Below are 21,825 nucleotides of genomic sequence, written 5' to 3'. Positions count from 1 at the left end.
GCTTGTGAACTTGCGGTTGCTCTTTGTTCTTTCTCACAAAGCTCTAAAGAATCGACTGTAATCCAATCACAGCTGAGATGTTAAGGTGGACGGGACGACTCCAGCTGTAAAGAATCAGACACTTTGAGGAATATTTGGCTCAGCTTTGATGTACACTACCACTCTAAGGTTTGGACACACCTTCGCGTTTAATGGTTTTTCTTTATTTTCATGACTGTTTACATTGTAGATTCTGACTGGAGGCATCAACACTATGAATGAACACACGTGGAATCATGTAGTAAACAAAACAGTGTGAAATAACTCAAAACACGTTTTCTATTTTAGATTCTTCGTAATATCCACCCTCTGCTTTGATTCCTGCTTTGCTCACTCTTGGCCTTCTCTCCATGAGCTTCATGAGGTCGTCTCCTGAAATGGTTTCCAACAGTCTTGAAGGAGTTCAGAGATGCTGAGCACTTGTTGGTCCTTTGCCTTCACTTTGTGGTCCATCTCATCCCAAACCATCTCCACTGGGTTCAGGTCAGGTGACTGTGGAGGCCAGGCCTCCATCACTCTCCTTCTTGGTCAAACAGCTCTCACACGGGCTGGAGGTGTGTTTGGGGTCATTGTGCTGTCCTGGCATGTCGCTGCAGGATGCTGTGGTAGCTATGCTGGGTCAGTGTGCCTTCAGTTTTGAATGAATCCCCAACAGTGTCACCAGCAAAGCCCCCCCACACCATCACACCTCCTCCTCCATGCACCATGCATGTAGAGACCATACGTTCACCTTTTCTGCATCACACAAAGACACGGCGAGTGGAACCAAAGATCTCAGATGTGGACTCATGAGACCAAAGCACAGATGGTCTAATGTCCACTCCTTGTGTTTCTTGGCCCAAACAAATCTCTTCTTGTTGCTTTTCCTTAGTCGTGGTTTCTCAGCAGCTGTTTGACCATAAAGGCCTGATTCACACAGTCTCCTCTGAACATGTACAGATGTGTCTGCTGCTGGAGCTCTGTGCGGCATCCATCTGGGCTCTGATCTGAGCTGCTGTTAACTTGTGATTTCTGAGGCTGGCGACTCGGATGAATGCATCCTCAGCAGCAGAGGGACTCTGGCTCTTCCTTTCCTGGAGCGTCCGTGTGACACAGTTTCATCGTTGCACTTGATGGTTTTTGTGACTGCACTTGGGGACACATTCAAAGTTTTAGCAGTTTCCCGGACTGACTGACATATAAACACGAAGTACAAAACCTGACCTGAATTAAATTAGACTGATCACCTAATTAGCCAGTGATATGTAACCTGACAGGCCCTGCCAGCAGGTGGCGCCTCGGCTCCCGGTCGATGTTAGAGGTCACAGTGTCTCTGCGTGGTGTTTAATCAGCCCTGTTTTCCACTTTATCTCCAACTTGCTGTTTAGGTGACAGAGATCAGCAATGTGAAGAACATCACACGACTGCCACGTGACACCAAGCGACAGGCGGTGGCCATTGTGTTCACAGACGACACCTCACGCACCTTCACCTGTGAATCAGGTAACATGTCTGCCTCGACCTGTTTGGGGGGGATAGAGAAGGCACAATGGAAGAGTTAATGGTGATGTATAATGATGTGTAATGCATGAACATATGAGGAAGAGCAGTGCCCAGTGCATCATGGGAGTCCTCCAGCAGCCTACACCTATTGCAGCATAACTAAGGGAGGATTCAGGGTCACCTGGTCCAGCCCTAACTATATGCTTTAGCAAAAAGGAAAGTTTGAAGCCTAATCTTGAAAGTAGAGATAGTTTCTGTCTCCTGAATCCAAACTGGAAGCTGGTTCCACAGAAGAGGGGCCTGAAAACTGAAGGCTCTGCCTCCCATTCTACTTTTAAATACTCTAGGAACAACAAGTAGGCCTGCAGAGCGAGAGCGAAGTGCTCTAATAGGGTGATATGGTACTACAAGGTCATTAAGAGTTCCCAAAAATGTTCAGACTTGATGCGTGCCAATTCAAAAGAAGGTCATACGTTTAAACATTTAAAATCTGCGTTCTACTGTGGATACAATAAATAAATATAGATTTATGTGATTTTGAGAGTTCCAACTTTTTGAGTTGAGTTTGTTTGTGAGGAGCAAGATTTTAAATTCTTTGAACGGGGAGTCGGTGAGGTGAAGCCAGTACGTGTTTGTAGTCCCCGACAGCTCTCTCTCTCTCTCAGAGCTGGAGGCTGAGGATTGGTTCAAGACGCTGTCGATCGAGTGTTTGGGGATGCGACTTAATGACATCAGCATGGGCGAGCCAGACCTGCTGGCTGCTGGAGTGCAGTGTGAACACACAGGTACAGCACACACACACACACACACACACACTATGACCATTTTATCAGTCCGAGCTGAAGATGTGCAGATGTTCATGGCAGTGAGACAGGATCAGAAATGAGTCCATCAGAGGGACAGCTGAGAGGCTGAGAGGGTCTGAGCGTGTGCAGAGGAGGGAGGGTGGAGGATAAAGATGGAGCTGCCAGGCAGGAGGAGAAGAGGAAGAGCTCAGAGGAGGTTCATGGATGTAGTGGAGGACATGCAGAGGGTTGGTGTGACAGCGGAGGATGCTGGGACAGGAGGAGGTGGGGGCGTGTTGATATGTTTTTGAATGTATGATATTTTTACCCGTGATGTTTCTTTTGGGTTCTTTTCCTTTGATCGAGGCTGCTGATGTAAATCTGCTCTTAATGACTCGTTAAATCACGGTTGACTCGCTGCACCATCGTGTGGCACAACGTGGTATTACATGAAAGTCCAGCCCAGCACAAAGATGTTTTCAGTTCACTGTGAAACATTTCAAACTAAAACCAGGAAGTGACGCTGAAAGCTCCTCCAACTGTGAACATATTATTGTTTATTGTTGTTTGTTTTTATGTCAGATTTCATAAACCTTGTAGTGCTCTTTGCACACAGTTATGAAAACCTATTTAAAGGCTGCGTCTGTTATGAAAGAATGATTAACTTTAACTTTATTCATCCTCCAGCTGCAGAAAAAGCAGTTCACTGTTAATCGGTGTTTACTGTGAGGACCTGAGCATGAACACGGATTTTACTTAACATTTGTGTGGAGTCTGACCGTCCTCTGTCTCCTCAGAGCGCTTCAACGTCTTCCTCCTCCCCTGCCCCAACCTGGACATCTACGGCGAGTGCATGATGCAGATCACCCACGAGAACATCTACCTGTGGGACATCCACAACCCTCGCACCAAGCTGGTCACCTGGCCGCTCTGCTCGCTGCGGCGCTACGGACGCGACGCCACCCGCTTCACCTTCGAGGCTGGACGGTGAGACTTCGTGGTGGTCGGGGAGGGGGGGGTGGTCTGTCCTCAGATAAACACAGGTGACATCCATCACAGGTTAGAGAGCGCCATCCTTTGTTAGCAAGGTGACTTTGAGATGAAGTGCTTATCTGAACTCACATACTGTCAGTCCAAGGATACCACACACTCACACACACACACACACACACACTCACACACACACACACACACACACGCAGGGCGCTGCATTGGGCTGAGCCTCGTGAGGAGATTGATTGAATAGATTAGTCGATGAATCGATGCTGGGACAGACCTCCTTATCTGCTCTTCTTTGATAAAACCTGACCAGCTATGATTGGGTCAGCATGCAGATAATGCTGTGTGTGTGTGTGTGTGTGTGTGTGTGTGTGTGTGTGTGTGTGTACTTGTTTTCGTGACATCTTAGGACAATTTTATGATAACACACTCACAAAATGAGGACGCTCAGAAAAATGAGGACATTTTTGAGGTCCTCATTTTTCTGAGCCTTCTAAAGTGTTCTAGAGGCTCCCAACATGCTCCCAAACCAAAAATCTCGAAAGTCCTGAAACATCACAATTTTATGAAAAAGTGTGTTTAAGTGTGTTTAGCGTTTTTGCTCATTTTCAGTTTCACGCCCTACTGGCCAGTTTTGGAACTTAACACACTTTAAACACACTTTCAGTGACGTCACTCTGCGAGTCCTCATATTGTAGGTGTGTCAGACACAATAACACATTTGACCCAGGTTATACCCTTCTGGGGCTTAGCGGACACATGCGTGGACAACACCTTTTAGCTCTTATGTCCACAGTCGTATTCAATGTTGAAATGGAGGTGAACTTTATTTGAATCATTCGTGGAACAATAACAGATGAATTTTGAGGCTTCTGAAAATTGTTTGCTCAAACCTTGCCAATTAAACAATCATTCTAACACGTATCAAAAACTTTTCACATTTTTATACATATTAAGGTGAGCTATAAGCAAGGGTAACAACAGTTAAATCAGGCAAATCTTGACAAAAATGAAGGTCTTTAGATTCAGTTATCAGTGCCTGCACTGCTTGGTTTTTTTTTGTTGTTGACAAAATGTATCGAAATATAAAGTTTCAACATTTGTCTAATTATATTACTATTAATTAATGAGTCTTACTTCTCAAGATCAATGCACAAATTGTCTGACCTTCACTATGCAGAATGATGTGTGTGCAGATTTTGACCCTTGAAGAGTTTATATTAATCTGCATTAATATAATTGCATCTGCAATCTGCAGTTGAACTTGGAGATTCCTGCCGCTGTCATCTGATTCAGTATGATCATCAGGCTCAGTCTCGACTCTGTGTATCTACAAGAATTGATGAAAAAAGTCAACACTTCATTAATTATATTTTAAATTCAACTTACCTTATACTTTTTACAATATAGTATAAAATGCATATTGTTTCTTTAAAAACTAATAACACACTATTAAAAACTGCAGAATGCACAATTCCAGCTTCATTTAGTAATTCAATTAGTAAATAAAAGTGAGTAATTAAGTCACTTAATTAACTAAGCAACTGTAAATGTCACAGTATGCAGCAGTACAATTCAATTTCAATTCAATTTTATTTATATAGCGCCAAATCACAAAAAAAGTCGCCTCAAGGCGCTTCATAGGTACAGAGAAAAACCCAACAATCATATGACCACCTATGAGCAAGCGCTTTGGCAACAGTGGGAAGGAAAAACTCCCTTTTAACAGGAAGAAACCTCTAGCAGAACCAGGCTCAGGGAGGGGCGGCCATCTGTTGCGACCGGTTGGGGTGAGAGAAGGAAAATAGGATGAAAGACATGCTGTGGAAGAGAGACAGAAGTTAATAACAGATATGATTCAATGCAGAGAGGTCTATTAACACATACTGAGTTATAAAGGTGACTGGAAAGGAAAAACTCAATGCATCATGGGAATCCCCGGCTGCCTACGTCTATTGCAGCATAACTAAGGGAGGATTCAGGGTCACCTGGTCCAGCCCTAACTATATGCTTCAGCTAAAAGGAACGTTTTAAGCCTAATCTTGAAAGTAGAGATAGTGTCTGTCTCCTGAATCCAAACTGGAAGCTGGTTCCACAGAAGAGGGGCCTGAAAACTGAAGGCTCTCCCTCCCATTCTACTTTTAAATACTCTAGGAACAACAAGTAAGCCTGCAGTGCGAGAGTGAAGTGCTCTAATAGGGTGATATGGTACTACAAGGTCATTAAGATAAGATGGGGCCTGATTATTTAAGACCTTGTATGTGAGGAGTAGAATTTTGAATTTAATTCTGGATTTAACAGGAAGCCAATGAAGGGAAGCCAAAACAGGAGAAATCTGCTCTCTCTTTCTAGTCCCTGTCAGTACTCTTGCTGCAGCATTTTGGATTAGCTGAAGGCTTTTCAGGGAGTTTTTAGGACATTCTGATAATAATGAATTACAGTAGTCCAGCCTGGAAGTAATAAATGCATGAACTAGTTTTTCAGCGTCACTCTGAGACAGGATATTTCTAACTTTAGAGATGTTGCACAAAAGAAAGCAGTCTTACATATTTGTTTAATATGTGCATTGAAGGACATGTCTTGGTCAAAAATGACTCCAGGGTTCCTCACAGCGTTACTGGAGGCCAAGGTAATGCCATCCAGATTAAGAATCTGGTTAGATACCATATTTCTAAGATTTTCAGGGCCGAGTACAATAACCTCAGTTTGATCTGAATTAAGAAGCAGAAAGTTAGCGGCCATCCAGGTCTTTATGTCTTTAAGACATTCCTGCACTTTAACTAATTGGTGTGTGTTATCTGGCTTCATGGATAGATAGAGCTGCGTGTCATCTGCATAGCAGTGTAAATGTATGCTATGTCTTCTAATGATACTGCCTAGGGGAAGCATGTATAATGTAAATAGAATTGGTCCTAGCACTGAACCCTGTGGAACTCCATAATTGACCTTAGTGGGTGAAGAGGACTCTCCATTTACATGAACAAATTGTAGTCTATTAGATAGATATGATACAAACCACTGCAGCACAGTACCTGTAATACCTACAGCATGCTCTAATCGCTCTAATAGGATATTATGGTCAACAGTATCGAACGCTGCACTAAGGCCTAGCTGGACAAGCACAGAGATGAGTCCACTGTCAGAGGCCATAAGAAGATCATTTGTAACCTTCACTAAAGCTGTTTCTGTGCTGTGATGAGCTCTGAAACCTGACTGAAACTCTTCAAATAAGCCGTTCCTCTGCAGATGATCTGTTAGCTGTTTGACAACTACTCTTTCAAGGATTTTTGATATGAAAGGAAGGTTGGAGATTGGCCTATAATTAACTAAGACTGCTGGGTCTAGAGATGCTTTTTGAGTAAAGGTTTAACTACAGCCAGCTTGAAGGCCTGTGGTACATAGCCGATTATTAGAGATAGGTTGATCATATTTAAGATTGAAGCATTAATTAATGGCAGGACTTCTTTGAGCAGTTTTGTAGGAATGGGGTCTAAAAGACACGGAGGTTTGGAGGAAGTAATTATAGAAGTTAACTCAGAAAGATCAATTGGAGAAAAAGAGTCTAACTTAACATCAACGGTACTAAAAGTAGCTGTAGATAATATTACATCTGTGGGATGATTATTGGTAATTTTTTCTCTAATGATAAGAATTTTATTTGTGAAGAAGTTCATGAAGTCATTACTAGTTAACGATGGTTGGCTCAAAAGAGCTCTGACTTTTTGTCAGCCTGGCTACAGTGCTGAAGAGAAACCTGGGGTTGTTCTTATTGTCTTCAATCAGTGACAAATAGTAAGATGTTGTGGCTTTGCGGGGGGCTTTCTTATAAATCAGCAAAATATTTCTCCAATTATGATGATCCTCTAAATTTGTGACACGCCATTTCCTCTCCAGCTTACGAGTCATCTGCTTTAGGCTACGTGTTTGAGAATTATACCACGGAGTCAGGTACTTCTGATCTGAGACCTTAGTTTTCACAGGAGCTACAGTATCCAGAGTCGTACGTAGTGAGGAGGTAAAATTATTATTAACAAGATAATTGACCTCTGTTGGGGTAGCGTTCAGATAGCTGCTCTGCTCTGTGTTGGTACAGGGCATTGAAGATGATAACAGTGGGTGGATTACATTCTTAAACATAGTTACAGCGCTTTCGGAAAGACATCTAGTGTGATAAAGTCTACTCTCCACTGCTGTGTAATCAATTATTGTAAATGTAAATGTTATCAGGAAATGATCAGACAGGAGAGGGTTTTCAGGAAACACTGTTAAATGTTCAGTTTCTATGCCATATGTTAAAACAAGATCTAGAGTGTGATTAAAGTGGTGGGTGGGTTCTTTTACATTTTGAGAGAAGCCAATTGAGTCTAATAACAGACTAAATGCCATGTTGAGGCTGTCATTCTTAGCATCTACATGGATGTTAAAATCACCCACAATAATTATTTTATCTGAGCTGAGAACTAAATCAGATAAAAAGTCTGAGAAATCAGAGAGAAACTCTGTGTAAGGCCCAGGTGGACAATAGATGATAACAAATAAGACTGGTTTCTAAATTTTTTCAGCTGGGGTGGACAATGTTAAGCATCAGGCTTTCAAATGAATTAAAAGTCTGTCTTGGTCTTTCATTAATTAATAGGCTGGTGTGAAAAATTGCTGCCACACCGCCCCCTCGGCCTGTGCTTCGAGATTTCTGGTAGTTAGAATGACTCGGGGGTGTTGATTCATTTAAACTAACATGATCATCCTGCTGCAACCAGGTTTCTGTAAGGCAGAGTAAATCGATTTGTTGATCAATTATTAAGTCATGTACTAACAGAGACTTGGAGGAGAGAGACCTAATATTTAATAATCCACATTTCACTGTTTTACTCTTTGGTTAAGATGTGGATACTGTATTGTTCTTTCTTTGTGATTTTTTTAAGTTTAAGTTGTTCATTGCTGGTTTTTATTTTGTTTTTTGTCTGTTTGGGAGCTGACACAGTCTCAAAGGAGATGGGGTTTTTTTTTGGGGGGGGGGGGGGGGGGGGGTGTAACAGGAGGAGAGAAGCTGCAGAGAGGTGTGTAAGACTGCAACTCTGCTTCCTGGTCCCAACTCTGGATAGTCATATTTTGGGGGGTTTAATTAATTTGTCCATATTTCTAGAAATGAGAGCTGCTCCATCCAAAGTGGGATGGATGCCGTCTCTCCTAACAAGACCAGGTTTCCTTCAGAAGGTTTGCCAATTATCTATGAAGCCCACATCATTTCTGGGACACCACTCAGACAGCCAGCAATTTAAGGAGAACATGCAGCTAAACATGTCACTCCTGGTCTGATTGGGGAGGGGACCAGAGAAAACTACAGAGTCCGACATTGTTTTGGCAAAGTTACACACCGATTCGATATTGATTTTAGTGACCTCCAATTGGCGTAACCGGGTGTCATTACTGCCGACGTGAATTATGATTTTACTGAATTTACGTTTACCCTTAGCCAGCAGTTTTAAATTTCCTTCAATGTCGCCTGCTCTGGCCCCTGGAAGACAATTGACTATGGTTGCCGGTGTCTCTAGCTTCACATGTCTGAGAACAGAATTACCAATTACCAGAGTTTGACCCCCGACGGGTGTGTCGCCGAGTGGGGAAAAACGGTTAGGCATATGTATGAATTTGAGGAGTGGACCCAAAATGCAGACACAAAGGAACGTGAAAGAAAATTTGAATATTAACAGAAAGCAAGCTGTTTATTAATCTCTACTTTTAAGATTAGGCTTCAAACTTTCCTTTTTGCTAAAGCATATAGTTAGGGCTGGATTAGGTGACCCTGGATCCTCCCTTAGTTGTGCTGCAGTAGACGTAGGCTGCCGGGGGATTCCCATGATGCACTGAGTTTTTTCCTTTCCAGTCACCTTTCTCACTCACTATGTGTTAATAGACCTCTCTGCACTGAATCATACTTGTTATTAATCCACAGCATGTCTTTGTCCTGTCTTCCTTTTCTCACCCCAACTGGTCACAGCAGATGCCCGCCCCTCCCTGAGCCTGGTTCTGCTGGAGGTTTCTTCCTGTTAAAAGGGACTTTTTCCTTCCCACTGTTGCCAAAGCGCTTGCTCATAGGTGGTCCTATGATTGTTGGGTTTTTCTCTGTATCTATTATTGTGCGATCTACTGTACAATATAAAGCGCCTTCAGGCGATTGTTGTTGTGATTTGGCGCTATATAAATAAAATTTAATTTAATTTAATTAAAAGATCACAAAACAAAAGGCAGAGGTGAAGCTAAACAATAACCTAACCTGGGGAAAATATTTTTTATTAAAAAACAAACAAACCATGAAACCTGACATGGATACAAAGATACCTGGAACATGGAAACGTGGCACCAAAGACAACCGATGACCTGACACTGAACAAATGAGGACAGGACTTACAGTGGCTTGCAAAAGTATTCGGCCCCCTTTAACTTTCCCACATTTTGTCACATTACAGCCACAAACATGAATCAATTTTATTGGAATTCCACGTGAAAGACCAATACAAAGTGGTGTACACGTGAGAAGTGGAACGAAAATCATACATGATTCCAAACATTTTTTACAAATAAATAACTGAAAAGTGGGGTGTGCGTAATTATTCAGCCCCCTGAGTCAATACTTTGTAGGACCACCTTTTGCTGCAATTGGATTCCATTAAAATTGATTCGTGTTTGTGGCAGTAATGTGACAAAATGTGGAAAAGAGAGACGAATACTTTTGCAAGCCACTGTAAGTACACAGAGAGATAATGAGGGGATGAGGAACAGCTGGGACAAGGGGAAACAAAACTAGACTCACTGCATATAGGATAAGGACTTTCCCAATAAAACAGACATCACAAGGGTAATCTAATAAACAAATGAACTTAGCAAACCTAAAGAACTTATAAATAAACATCGACATCCAAACAAACTAAAACTTAAAACGCTGGGTCAACAGACCCAGGAAAGTGACAGTAAAATCATTTATTATACACATTATACTTATTTTCTTAAATTGCTTATCTATTATCTGTATTTTCACCTAGGGGTCTAGGGGTGCTGCTCTTCTTTTCATGACAAATTAGGACATGTTTATGATAACACACTGACAATATCAGGACAATTTTGGCCTTACTCTATCAGTGAACAACATGCCCATGCTAACTTAAACTAGACAGGCAAGCTAACCACATGTGTATTAAGTGTTACTTAAGAATAGGAACCAAAGAAATTAACGGAACGAAATTAACTGTAACAGCAGTTTGCAAAACATTGTGACAGTTCTCAAGTGTTCCTACCTCAAATACAGCACGTGTTGCTGTGTTTTTGTTGTTAAATGGACGAGGAGAGACCGTGGCTGGTGAGAGGATGCAGCATTTCGTCAGTGGAGCATAGAACGACGTCTCTGATTGGTCAACAAGTGAGTAAAGATGCATCTGATTGTTCGAAAGCCTCAACCAAAGAGCTGCTCGTCACGGCAAGATACAAACTCGCCGGAGCTCTGCGTGAACGGCACATCCGGGACCTTCAGCACTCAGGAGAGATTTATCTTGACGTATGTATTTACCTTTGATATCCATGCTTCGACGCACACTTGCAAGGTAAAGTTGTATGTTTAACAAGCTAATTAAGGTTAGTTAAACGGAATTAAAACAATACACAATCGATTTGAACAAATTGAAAGTGGTGAATGATGATAAATGTTAAAAAATTACTTAAGATTTATCTTTAACAATAGATATTAGAAGTTAAATTTAACTGTTTTTAAATTCCCACCGGAGTTAAAGGTACCTGCGGCCTTGCATGTGCTCTGCATCTTCAACTGCAGAGACAGTCAGTCTAAGCTCAGTGTAGCTAACTGCAACACACATTTTTTTTCAACACAAGATATGCTTGGGGGGATTAAAATGATAATATTAATGTTGTCGTATTCAGCACAAATCAATAATATTATAGTTATTTGCTCACGGTCTGGGTATCTGGCCCAGCGTTTCTGATGTTATTCTAAGGTTTTTGAGTATCTTATGTTTAATGGCGGGTTAGTTGAGTTTGGCTTAACGTTATTAATATCGTTTTAAGGAGTTTATGTTAGGGCTGTATATTACCACGTTTGTATTTTCATGCCATGTTTCCTGTTTTATTTTGAAAGAGTCTGTTGCGTTCAGTTCATTAATCTCACTTCCCTGTTGTGTCAATAGAATCATTTGTGCGAGCTACTACCCTGCTGTCCCTCTATCCTGTCTCAACCTCCAACAGGAAAGTAGAAGTCAATTGGTGATTCAGACCAATTGGTGAGTGACATACCCACTTCATTCTTCCAACAGGTTACACATTATTTTTTTGTATTTGGTATCAAGTATATGTGTCAGTTGGGCCTAGTGCATAAATGAAATGCACTTTGATTGTACTAAAACAATCAGTTTGAGTTGAAGTTAACCAAAATCACCATTGGCATTAGGATAAAGTAATTGTCTATACCATTTGTTAGTCCAAACTTTTCCCTTAAAGCATCAGCTTGATCTTTATTCTGACTAAATTTGATATTTTTGTCCTTTTACACATGTTTTTGTCCAAATAAGCTCCCGCTGATCAGTTTACATGATTTAATTTCTGGGGAAATAGATGGCTTTACATCAGTGTTGGGTTTAGAGCTTTTATTGACAACAGCAGGACAAGTTAGAAGTCAGGAACGTGAACTCTACATGTGTTCAGTCGTCATGTCCTCATATTGTTTTAAGCTGTGAAGGACATGACTGTGTTTCAGTTGCCTTCCTCATGTGGTAGGACCAACAACTCTAGTGTGTGTTACACTGTCCTCATATCATTGGGTAGCAGAACCGTACAGTGTTAAGTTTCTATAGAATCTGGTATAAGGAAGTCAGATCCTTCTGTAATAATGTTCACTGATACAAATATGATCTGTAGTTAATTAAATAGTCGGGATTTATACTAGAGAATGTTTCTGATGTTATATTGTTGTCTTTTGTTGCAGAGACCAAGTGCTGAGATCCTGTCTCAACCTCCTTCAGACCAATTGGTGAGTGACATACCCACTTCATTCTTCCAACAGGTTACACATTATTTTTTTGTATTTGGTATCAAGTATATGTGTCAGTTGGGCCTAGTGCATAAATGAAATGCACTTTGATTGTACTAAAACAATCAGTTTGAGTCGAAGTTAACCAAAATCACCATTGGCATTAGGATAAAGTAATTGTCTATACCATTTGTTAGTCCAAACTTTTCCCTTAAAGCATCAGCTTGATCTTTATTCTGACTAAATTTGATATTTTTGTCCTTTTACACATGTTTTTGTCCAAATAAGCTCCCACTGATCAGTTTACATGATTTAATTTCTGGGGAAATAGATGGCTTTACATCAGTGTTGGGTTTAGAGCTTTTATTGACAACAGCAGGACAAGTTAGAAGTCAGGAACGTGAACTCTACATGTGTTCAGTCGTCATGTCCTCATATTGTTTTAAGCTGTGAAGGACATGAGTGTGTTTAAGTAGAAGTCCTCATATGGTAGGACCAGTGATTATAGTGTGTGTTACATTGTCCTCATATTGTTTTAAGCTGTGAAGGACATGAGTGTGTTTCAGTTGCCTTCCTCATGTGGTAGGACCAACAACTCTAGTGTGTGTTACACTGTCCTCATATCGTTGGGTAGCAGAACCGTACAGTGTTAAGTTTCTATAGAATCTGGTATAAGGAAGTCAGATCCTTCTGTAATAATGTTCACTGATACAAATATGATCTGTAGTTAATTAAATAGTCGGGATTTATACTAGAGAATGTTTCTGACGTTATATTGTTGTCTTTTGTTGCAGAGACCAAGTGCTGAGATCCTGTCTCAACCTCCTTCAGACCAATTGGTGAGTGACATACCCACTTCATTCTTCCAACAGGTTACACATTATTTTTTTGTATTTGGTATCAAGTATATGTGTCAGTTGGGCCTAGTGCATAAATGAAATGCACTTTGATTGTACTAAAACAATCAGTTTGAGTTGAAGTTAACCAAAATCACCATTGGCATTAGGATAAAGTAATTGTCTATACCATTTGTTAGTCCAAACTTTTCCCTTAAAGCATCAGCTTGATCTTTATTCTGACTAAATTTGATATTTTTGTCCTTTTACACATGTTTTTGTCCAAATAAGCTCCCGCTGATCAGTTTACATGATTTAATTTCTGGGGAAATAGATGGCTTTACATCAGTGTTGGGTTTAGAGCTTTTATTGACAACAGCAGGACAAGTTAGAAGTCAGGAACGTGAACTCTACATGTGTTCAGTCGTCATGTCCTCATATTGTTTTAAGCTGTGAAGGACATGAGTGTGTTTAAGTAGAAGTCCTCATATGGTAGGACCAGTGATTATAGTGTGTGTTACATTGTCCTCATATTGTTTTAAGCTGTGAAGGACATGAGTGTGTTTCAGTTGCCTTCCTCATGTGGTAGGACCAACAACTCTAGTGTGTGTTACACTGTCCTCATATCGTTGGGTAGCAGAACCGTACAGTGTTAAGTTTCTATAGAATCTGGTATAAGGAAGTCAGATCCTTCTGTAATAATGTTCACTGATACAAATATGATCTGTAGTTAATTAAATAGTCGGGATTTATACTAGAGAATGTTTCTGACGTTATATTGTTGTCTTTTGTTGCAGAGACCAAGTGCTGAGATCCTGTCTCAACCTCCTTCAGACCAATTGGTGAGTAACATACCCACTTCATTCTTCCAACAGGTTACACATTATTTTTTTGTATTTGGAATCAAGTATATGTTTCAGTTGGGCCTAGTGCATAAATGAAATGCACTTTAATTGTATTAAAACAATCAGTTTGAGTCGAAGTTAACCAAAATCAACATTAGCATTAGGATAAAGTAATTGTCTATAACATTTATTAGTCCAAACTTTCCCTTAAAGCATCAGCTTGATCTTTATTCTGACTAAATTTGATATTTTTGTCCTTTTACACATGTTTTTGTCCAAATAAGCTCCCGCTGATCAGTTTACATGATTTAATTTCTGGGGAAATAGATGGCTTTACATCAGTGTTGGGTTTAGAGCTTTTATTGACAACAGCAGGACAAGTTAGAAGTCAGGAACGTGAACTCTACACGTGTTCAGTCGTCATGTCCTCATATTGTTTTAAGCTGTGAAGGACATGAGTGTGTTTCAGTTGCCTTCCTCATGTGGTAGGACCAACAACTCTAGTGTGTGTTACACTGTCCTCATATCGTTGGGTAGCAGAACCGTACAGTGTTAAGTTTCTATAGAATCTGGTATAAGGAAGTCAGATCCTTCTGTAATAATGTTCACTGATACAAATATGATCTGTAGTTAATTAAATAGTCGGGATTTATACTAGAGAATGTTTCTGACGTTATATTGTTGTCTTTTGTTGCAGAGACCAAGTGCTGAGATCCTGTCTCAACCTCCTTCAGACCAATTGGTGAGTGACATACCCACTTCATTCTTCCAACAGGTTACACATTATTTTTTTGTATTTGGTATCTAGTATTTGTGTCAGTTGGTCCTAGTGTATAAATGAAATGCCCTTTGATTGTATTAAAATAATCAGTTTGATTGAAAGTTTCCCATATTCAACATTAGCATTACTTGTTTGTGAACATCTTAGGAGAAAGAAATTGGCGTATCATTTGTTAGTCCTAACTTTCCCTTTAAAGCATCAGCTTGATCTTTATTCCTACTAAATTTGATGTTTTTGTGTTACATTGTCCTCAGATTGTTTTAAGCTGTGAAGGACATGAATTTGTTTTTTTTAGCCTTTCTCAATTGGTAGAACCAACAACTCTAGTGTGTGTTACATTGAAACTGAACAGCAGGGATGTTTGTCATGATGATAATAACACTCTATCCGATTTCAAACAATCACACTGTGATGAGTATTATTAGTAGATTATGTTCACATGTAAAATATTCATATCAAATGGTAAATGGCCTGTATTTGTATAGCGCTTTACTAGTCCCTAAGGACCCCAAAGCGCTTTACACATTCAGTCATTCCACCCATTCACACAGACATTCACACACTGGTGATGGCAGCTACATTGTAGCCACAGCCACCTTGGGGCGCACTGACAGAGGCGAGACTGCCGGACACTGGCGCCACCGGGCCCTCTGACCACCACCAGTAGGCAACAGGTGAAGTGTCTTTCCCAAGGACACAACGACCGAGACTGTCGGAGCCGGGGCTCGAACCGGCAACCTTCCGATTACAACTCTTGAGCCACGATCGCCCCTTAATGTAGAATTACACACTGCCCAATGCTGACTTTGCCTACAATGCAGAGAAAAAAGCAAACATACCTATTGCATGCATTGATTCTCATATTTCACTGTTACTTTTCAAAGGCTCAAGGACCAAGTATTCCGGGGGTTCCAAGCCACACGCTTTACTCAGCTGCCCTGGACAAGATGAAGGGCACCTCTGCCTCAATCACCCTGGACAACAAAAACATTAGCAACACTTCACCAAGAAGGGGTAAAGGCACCCAAATACAAAATGTTTTAGGTGAATATACTTGTGATCAAAGGACAAGTTTGTTTTCAGACATGACACTATTGAGAGCTTTTATCATAAATCATTTCATCTTATTTGATTCCCAGCAGAACACAGCACTTCAAATGGTTCATTCCAAGCATCCTTAAAGGAGCAATAAGCAATATCTTTTCACTGCTAGGTGTGCTGTTTTGCACTGCCTGTAAACCAAACCAAAGTCTATGGCTGGAGATCAACACAGAGAGAGGGATTGTGACTTCATGCTGTACTCCAGATGTAATTACACCTCTAGTTCTTCACATAGTCATTTTTAATTCCTTCAACCTAAGTATGATGAATTGTGCTTATTGCTCCTTTAAAGTGCTCCAGTAGAAAGCAAGGTTTAAGAACATTTTGTATTCACATTATAAACTAGAATATTTTCTATCTTTTCTTGCATTTGCATTAAGATATTTTCTTTTCTTTCCATTTATGACAGCTGGGACGGTGAGAAGCAAGTGGACAAATGATGAAGTGAAGGTTGCTGAGCGGCACGTTTCACTTCATAAAAAGCTGCAAAGTACCAGGTAAAAAGGAATGTGACTGCTGCCTCCAAGCAGAGCCGGCAGCTCTGAAAGGCAGAGACTGGGTTGTCATAAGGTACTACATCCACAACAGGATCATAGCATTAAAAGAAAGATGCAAGAAAAAAAGAAACAAGCAAGAGAGATACTTTGTTACTTCCACAGTTATGTCAGTATTGCAGTTTTCTGTATTGCATTGTTCTTACTCATAAATCTGTGGTTTATGCTGGGTGCTTTTTGCAATTAAATGATAAGAAAGGCAGATAATGTTCCACGTTTTTATTCACATGAACATTCACTGCAAAATGAATTAATGCATTACAATATCAAGACTTAAAAAGTAGACTGACCACATTTGACCCATGTCTTTTTTTTTTAAAGTCTTTACACAGCTCAGATTTACTGTTTTATTAACACATAAATGTCTGATATTTCTGTCAGAAGTTACCCGACTGGTGAGCATTACTATTGTGCATCCATGTCTATTATATTGTAATCTCAAAAGGAGCTAAGCTAAAAATACAGAACCTACCCTTACCTGGTCCTTATAAGTCATGTATACTTGAAAATTATATGTTTCCATGGGCTTCACAATTCACCTAAACGTGAAATATCTGTGTGTGACCTTATGGTACTCATAAGTCACATAAACCTGACAGTGTCCTCACAAGTAGCATTAAATTCAGGTTTGACCAAAATTTAGCCCTAGCCAAAATCTCAACAGATGGGCGTGTTCCTGGAAGCATGGGTCAAACTTTTTGTGATTCCCATGCCTCTAGGACCTTCGGAAAGGCACGTTCCCATTTGTCACATTTTTGTCATACGCACTGATATATCACAAAAACACGTATGTGCGTGTGTGTGTGTGTGTGTGTGTGAGCCCTCTGGTGGATGCAGAGGGCTCTGCTGCGGACGCAGCAAAGCGCTTAAACTCAAATCTGATTGGAGAAGATGCACATCGATCGATTATCAGAAAAGCACCATCTAAGACGCACACCATCAGTCAGTGAGTGGTGGAGTATAAAGGGGCTGACTGAGCCTGGAGTGGCCGTTGGAGGAGCTGCTCAGGATGCTGCTTTGCCTCACACACTTTACTTTTCTAATTTGACCAAATGTGATTACAGGCTGAACAACAAGTGCGTCCGGCACACTGCTCCTCCAGCAGCAAAAAATAACTTTAACTACACAAAGACGGCAGGAAGAACCAGGCCAGAGATGAAACTGCAGATCACTTTCACATTTGTCGTCTTGTTAACCACAAAATGGGTAAATCCCTAATTTGGTGACGTAGTTCTGGAGGATGAGCAGTGCTTTACTTCCCTCATCTCAACCTTTATCTTCTCTGGAGTGACTCAGAGAGAAAACTGAGCAGTAGGTAGGATTCAGACGACCGCGAGATAACACCGCCGTTTTCACGCTGAGCTGCTGTCATGTGCAGGATGTGTGACAGCGGCGAGGGACTCTACACCTTCCAGACCAGAGAGGGGGAGCAGATCTACCAGAGGGTCCACTCGTCCACGCTAGCCATCGCTGAGCAGCACAAGAAGGTCCTGCTGGAGATGGAGAAGAACAGCAGGGTGAGGCGTGACCTTTCCTTTCTGATGATTTCAGCAGACTCGGGTTCAAATTCAACCTTTATTCAAACCCTGTGCGATTACAGCAGCACACAGCCACAGACTGTATATAAATGATGGAAGTAGCAGGTCAGAAAACATCCAGAAGGGGGCGACTTCCCCGTTTCAAAGAGCATCTTAATTTAAAAATATCACCATTAAGTGTTAATAAATGCATAAAAAATGTGCTCGTCTCAACAAAGTTTTGAAAAGGTCAAAATAAACTTCCTGTAACGCTGTAATAAACAATTATAATAAATCAAGGCTATAAAGTCCTATGAAATTTCACATTTGTGCTTCATATTCACATTTTATTCAGTTTATTTTGTAAATAAACAGAAAAGCAGTAAATAAAAATCTGACAGAGATAAATACAGACCTGCCTTGCTCAGAGGCTCCTCGGCAGCAGAAGAGAACATCATGTGGTTAAAAACGGGCTGGTCGTACCTGTGGCGTCTTCCTGCTGGGACGCTTTCACAATAAAATGAACTTGATTCTTTGATTGCGTGTGAGCCATGCTACTTCCTGTGCTTATTGTCTCAATTCCTGATGTTGTGTTTTTTATCCCAGCTGCTGTCGAAGGGCTCAGAGTCTGGCTCGTACCCCTGCACCCCCACCGCCATCCTGCCGCGATCCGCCTACTGGCACCACATCACTGGAAACCAGACCGGCATGGATCCCGGCAGCGGTACGCCGCACGCCAACCCTTACATAACATTTACACGAGATTTATACAGGATTGAACTCTCGATGATGTCAGAAGTTCAAAAGCTCCTCCCATAAACTCAAGAACCAAACCTGATTTTTGTCTTCACGGTCGTCTCCTTAAAGCTCTGCATCGTAGGAAGTCCCGCTCTGATGACCTCCATGCTCCATCTCCGTGTTACGGACATACTTTACTTTTTTCATTCTCTTCACCTCCTTTCTCACCTCCTTTCTCACCTCCTTTGTCCTTCACCCCTGCTGGAGTGAAGGACAAAGGAGGCAGAGGGTCGTTCAGTACAGATGGACTCAGTGTTGTTTTTATAAAACAACTCAAAACTCACCTTTTTAAAACTGCTTTTGGTTAATTTTTGCTTTTTTTATATTGTCTGTTTGACCTTTTTATGACTTTTTATCTTATGTGCAGCACTTTGTGACTCTGTCTAGGAAGGTGCTATATAAATAAAATTGTATTTATTTATTTTATTGACAGATTGTCAAAAAAGACAAAGACAGAAACACATCAGTGACGAGTCGTGTCCAAATACAGAGACGTTACCAGTTTATGCTTCATAAGAACATCTTTAGAGTCACACATGCATTTGGTCTCAACATAAAGTATCCAGGCAGATATTTCTGTCTTTGCAACTTCAAATAAACATTATTCATGAACTCTTAATATATTCAAACATCATGTTTTGGTGAAGCTGTTCCTCACCTGCTGCTTTTCTCTACGTTTCATTCGTCACGCCACAATGTCCCAAAAAAAGAGAACCTCCTGAGTAATCGAGTATTTGCTTCTCGGTGCACTGTGACCTGAAAACATTGTTTGGAGAGTAAACATCAGAAACGTGCAGATTTAAAGAGTCAGATGTTAGAGGAGCTGCACAGAGACCCGACAGACAAATTCAGCTTTGGTTTCAGAGTTTTTGGTGGATTGTGTTTTTGATCGTGTCGTGACGCCGACGCTTTACACAGACGTGTTGAGGAGATCGATGATAGGTTTATAGCATAAACTTATTCGCTGGAACGTTAAGGACAATTTGCCACACAGCAAAACGCAAGACACAAGTCACCAAAGTTCTTTGTGTTACTCATGCATGAGGGAGGCATGCCTGGTGTCGTTCCACCCACTTGACCTCCGTCAGACTCTCAGCCAGGTTCCCCATAGCACTCCTTTTATTGAATATGCATAGGGTCATTAACATATAACATCTTACATAGGTATACATGTGAACAAAGAATACCTTGTCTGTGTGTGTGTATGGGGGGGGGTTAGAGCGTGACCCCATAAAGACTTCCCTAAACCTGCTGGTCTGGAAGTCCAACAGTTCATCTAAACAAAAGGCACTTAGACTAAAACTGACATAGATACGTTCATCCTACCATAGAACAATAAGAGAAGCTACGACCTCTCCCGCGCTCCCAGGATGTGGGTGTGGATGCCAGAACACTCTGCACACGAAGTCTTTGCAGACTGCTAAACAGTGTTGGTCAAGTTACTTGAAAAAAGTAATCAGTAACTAATTACTGATTACTTCCCCAAAAAAGTAATCCCGTTACTTTACTGATTACTTATTTTCAAAAGTAATTAATTACTTAGTTACTTAGTTACTTTTTAAAAACACAATTTACAACCTGAATAGGTGATAAAGCGACAGATCTTTCAGCCCAATTCTACTTTTTCTGCATAATCCATCATACAAAATGTAATCAAATGGAAAAGTCTCTTTTTAAAACTTGTTTTATTAGTTTTAATCTTTTAACTTTATGCATCAAGCAAAAATGTAATTATATGCAACATTCTCTGACTGGAAGAAATTAGTTTAACATTTAAACCTATTTTCTGCACATAAAATAAAATAATTTTTGTGTTTACACTCAGTCTTTCAAATAGATGCAAGTAAAACACAGCAGAAAATAAATAAAGTCACAGACTAGCGGTCCTTTGGCTCTATTTTCACCTGTAAAGCAGGAGTGGGGTAGGCGGAGGTTTACCCTGGTGCAGGTGAGCCGCGGCGGTCAGTGGAAGAATCCGCGAGTTTCTCTGTGAGTTTCCCATTACGTCGTTGCGCACTCGGAGCTTGTTTAAGGTTTTTTTCACTGTAAAAAGAAGTTTTCTTCCCACGCACAACGGACGCTAATGTTTTTGTCACTTTTTATGGAATCAAACTCAAAGTAAGGTCAGTACTTCCACGCTTTAAACGCTGCAGGCTCATACTCTCACCGCACTCGATATATGATCCACTGTTGATCTGCACACAGCTGTTGTCACGAACGTCGCACTCGCTTACGTCACTGTCATGAGACATTCTCGCAAAAAAATCACGGTTTTAGTAACGCAGTAACGCAGCGTTCCTACGGGAAAGTAACGGTAATCTAATTACCGTTTTTGCAATAGTAATCCCTTACTTTACTCGTTACCTGAAAAAAGTAATCAGATTACAGTAACGCGTTACCCATCTCTGCTGCTAAACATCACACATCCTATCACTACACAATCGATTATACACCTCTGAGCATATATGGTTAAATATTTCCTGATACAAATGACAATAATAAAATCTAAACCCATCAATCGATATCGGAGTCAAGTAGCATCAAGGCTCCGCCTACCTCAGGTAACAGGTGTGTTTCTGCTCCGTCTGTAGGTGATGCCGCGGAAGACGAGCTGCTGTCCACCCGCCTGCCTCCCGACCGCCACGCGACGCTGCCCCTGGCAAACACACACACGCAGTCTCAGCCACACATACACACACACTCCCCGACACACTACCCCACCTTCCCCGGACAGTGACACACACACTCACACAGGTGCGTGTGGACTTTGAAGACACACACAGGACCCACATGCATGCAGACACACACACTGGACACTCCCTCCTTATATCTGACAGCCCAACATCACACCTCACAGGATGGAGGGACGCTAGCAGCGGCCGGCACGCCGTCCTGAGAGCGCGCTTCCTGCGGCTGCATCCTGCTGTGTGACGTGAGGACTGAAAGCTCTCAGCTTCAAACCAGAGACAGAGTGAAGATTGTACGGACGTTTTTATACTGAATTTCTACCGCAGCTTCCTTTTGAAATCACAACAATAAAGAGGAAATGAGCGGCAG

The 21,825-nt window shown here is 41.1% G+C and overlaps 2 protein-coding genes across 4 annotated transcripts in view; both read left to right on the top strand.

The window, feature by feature from the left end:
- The window catches only part of dok4 (docking protein 4), a 68,004-nt gene extending 46,386 nt beyond the window's left edge, over nt 1-21,618 (top strand). Inside the window, exons 4-9 of the mRNA XM_084925831.1 lie at nt 1,407-1,521; nt 2,187-2,306; nt 3,104-3,293; nt 17,832-17,970; nt 18,577-18,694; nt 21,360-21,618. Of these exons, the coding sequence (XP_084781957.1) occupies nt 1,407-1,521; nt 2,187-2,306; nt 3,104-3,293; nt 17,832-17,970; nt 18,577-18,694; nt 21,360-21,505 (828 nt within the window). The 3' untranslated portion in view covers nt 21,506-21,618. The remainder of the gene's footprint in view (nt 1-1,406; nt 1,522-2,186; nt 2,307-3,103; nt 3,294-17,831; nt 17,971-18,576; nt 18,695-21,359) is intronic.
- LOC146393070 (uncharacterized) lies at nt 11,613-17,825 on the top strand. 3 transcript variants are annotated; one of them, XR_014800048.1, is made up of 5 exons: nt 11,613-12,336; nt 13,131-14,014; nt 14,715-14,759; nt 15,683-15,812; nt 16,309-17,825. XR_014800048.1 is itself a non-coding variant. In XM_084925854.1 (4 exons), exons 1-4 carry the CDS (start codon nt 13,934-13,936, stop codon nt 16,398-16,400), a joined length of 378 nt encoding a protein of 125 aa, XP_084781980.1. In that variant the 5' UTR covers nt 11,626-13,933; the 3' UTR covers nt 16,401-17,825. The 3 variants fall into 3 exon arrangements, 2 of the variants coding, with proteins under 2 accessions (XP_084781980.1, XP_084781987.1); XM_084925854.1 differs by having other exon boundaries at nt 11,626-14,014; nt 15,683-15,842; XM_084925861.1 differs by having other exon boundaries at nt 11,685-14,014.
- Nucleotides 21,619-21,825: the final 207 nt, after the last annotated feature.

Source organism: Perissodus microlepis, chromosome 1 (assembly GCF_051167445.1).
Source record: "Perissodus microlepis isolate ML-2025 ecotype Zambia chromosome 1, ASM5116744v1, whole genome shotgun sequence".
NCBI lineage: Eukaryota > Metazoa > Chordata > Actinopteri > Cichliformes > Cichlidae > Perissodus > Perissodus microlepis.
The sequence above is the reverse complement of the archived record's forward strand: the minus strand, read 5'-3'. Positions and strand labels throughout refer to the sequence as shown.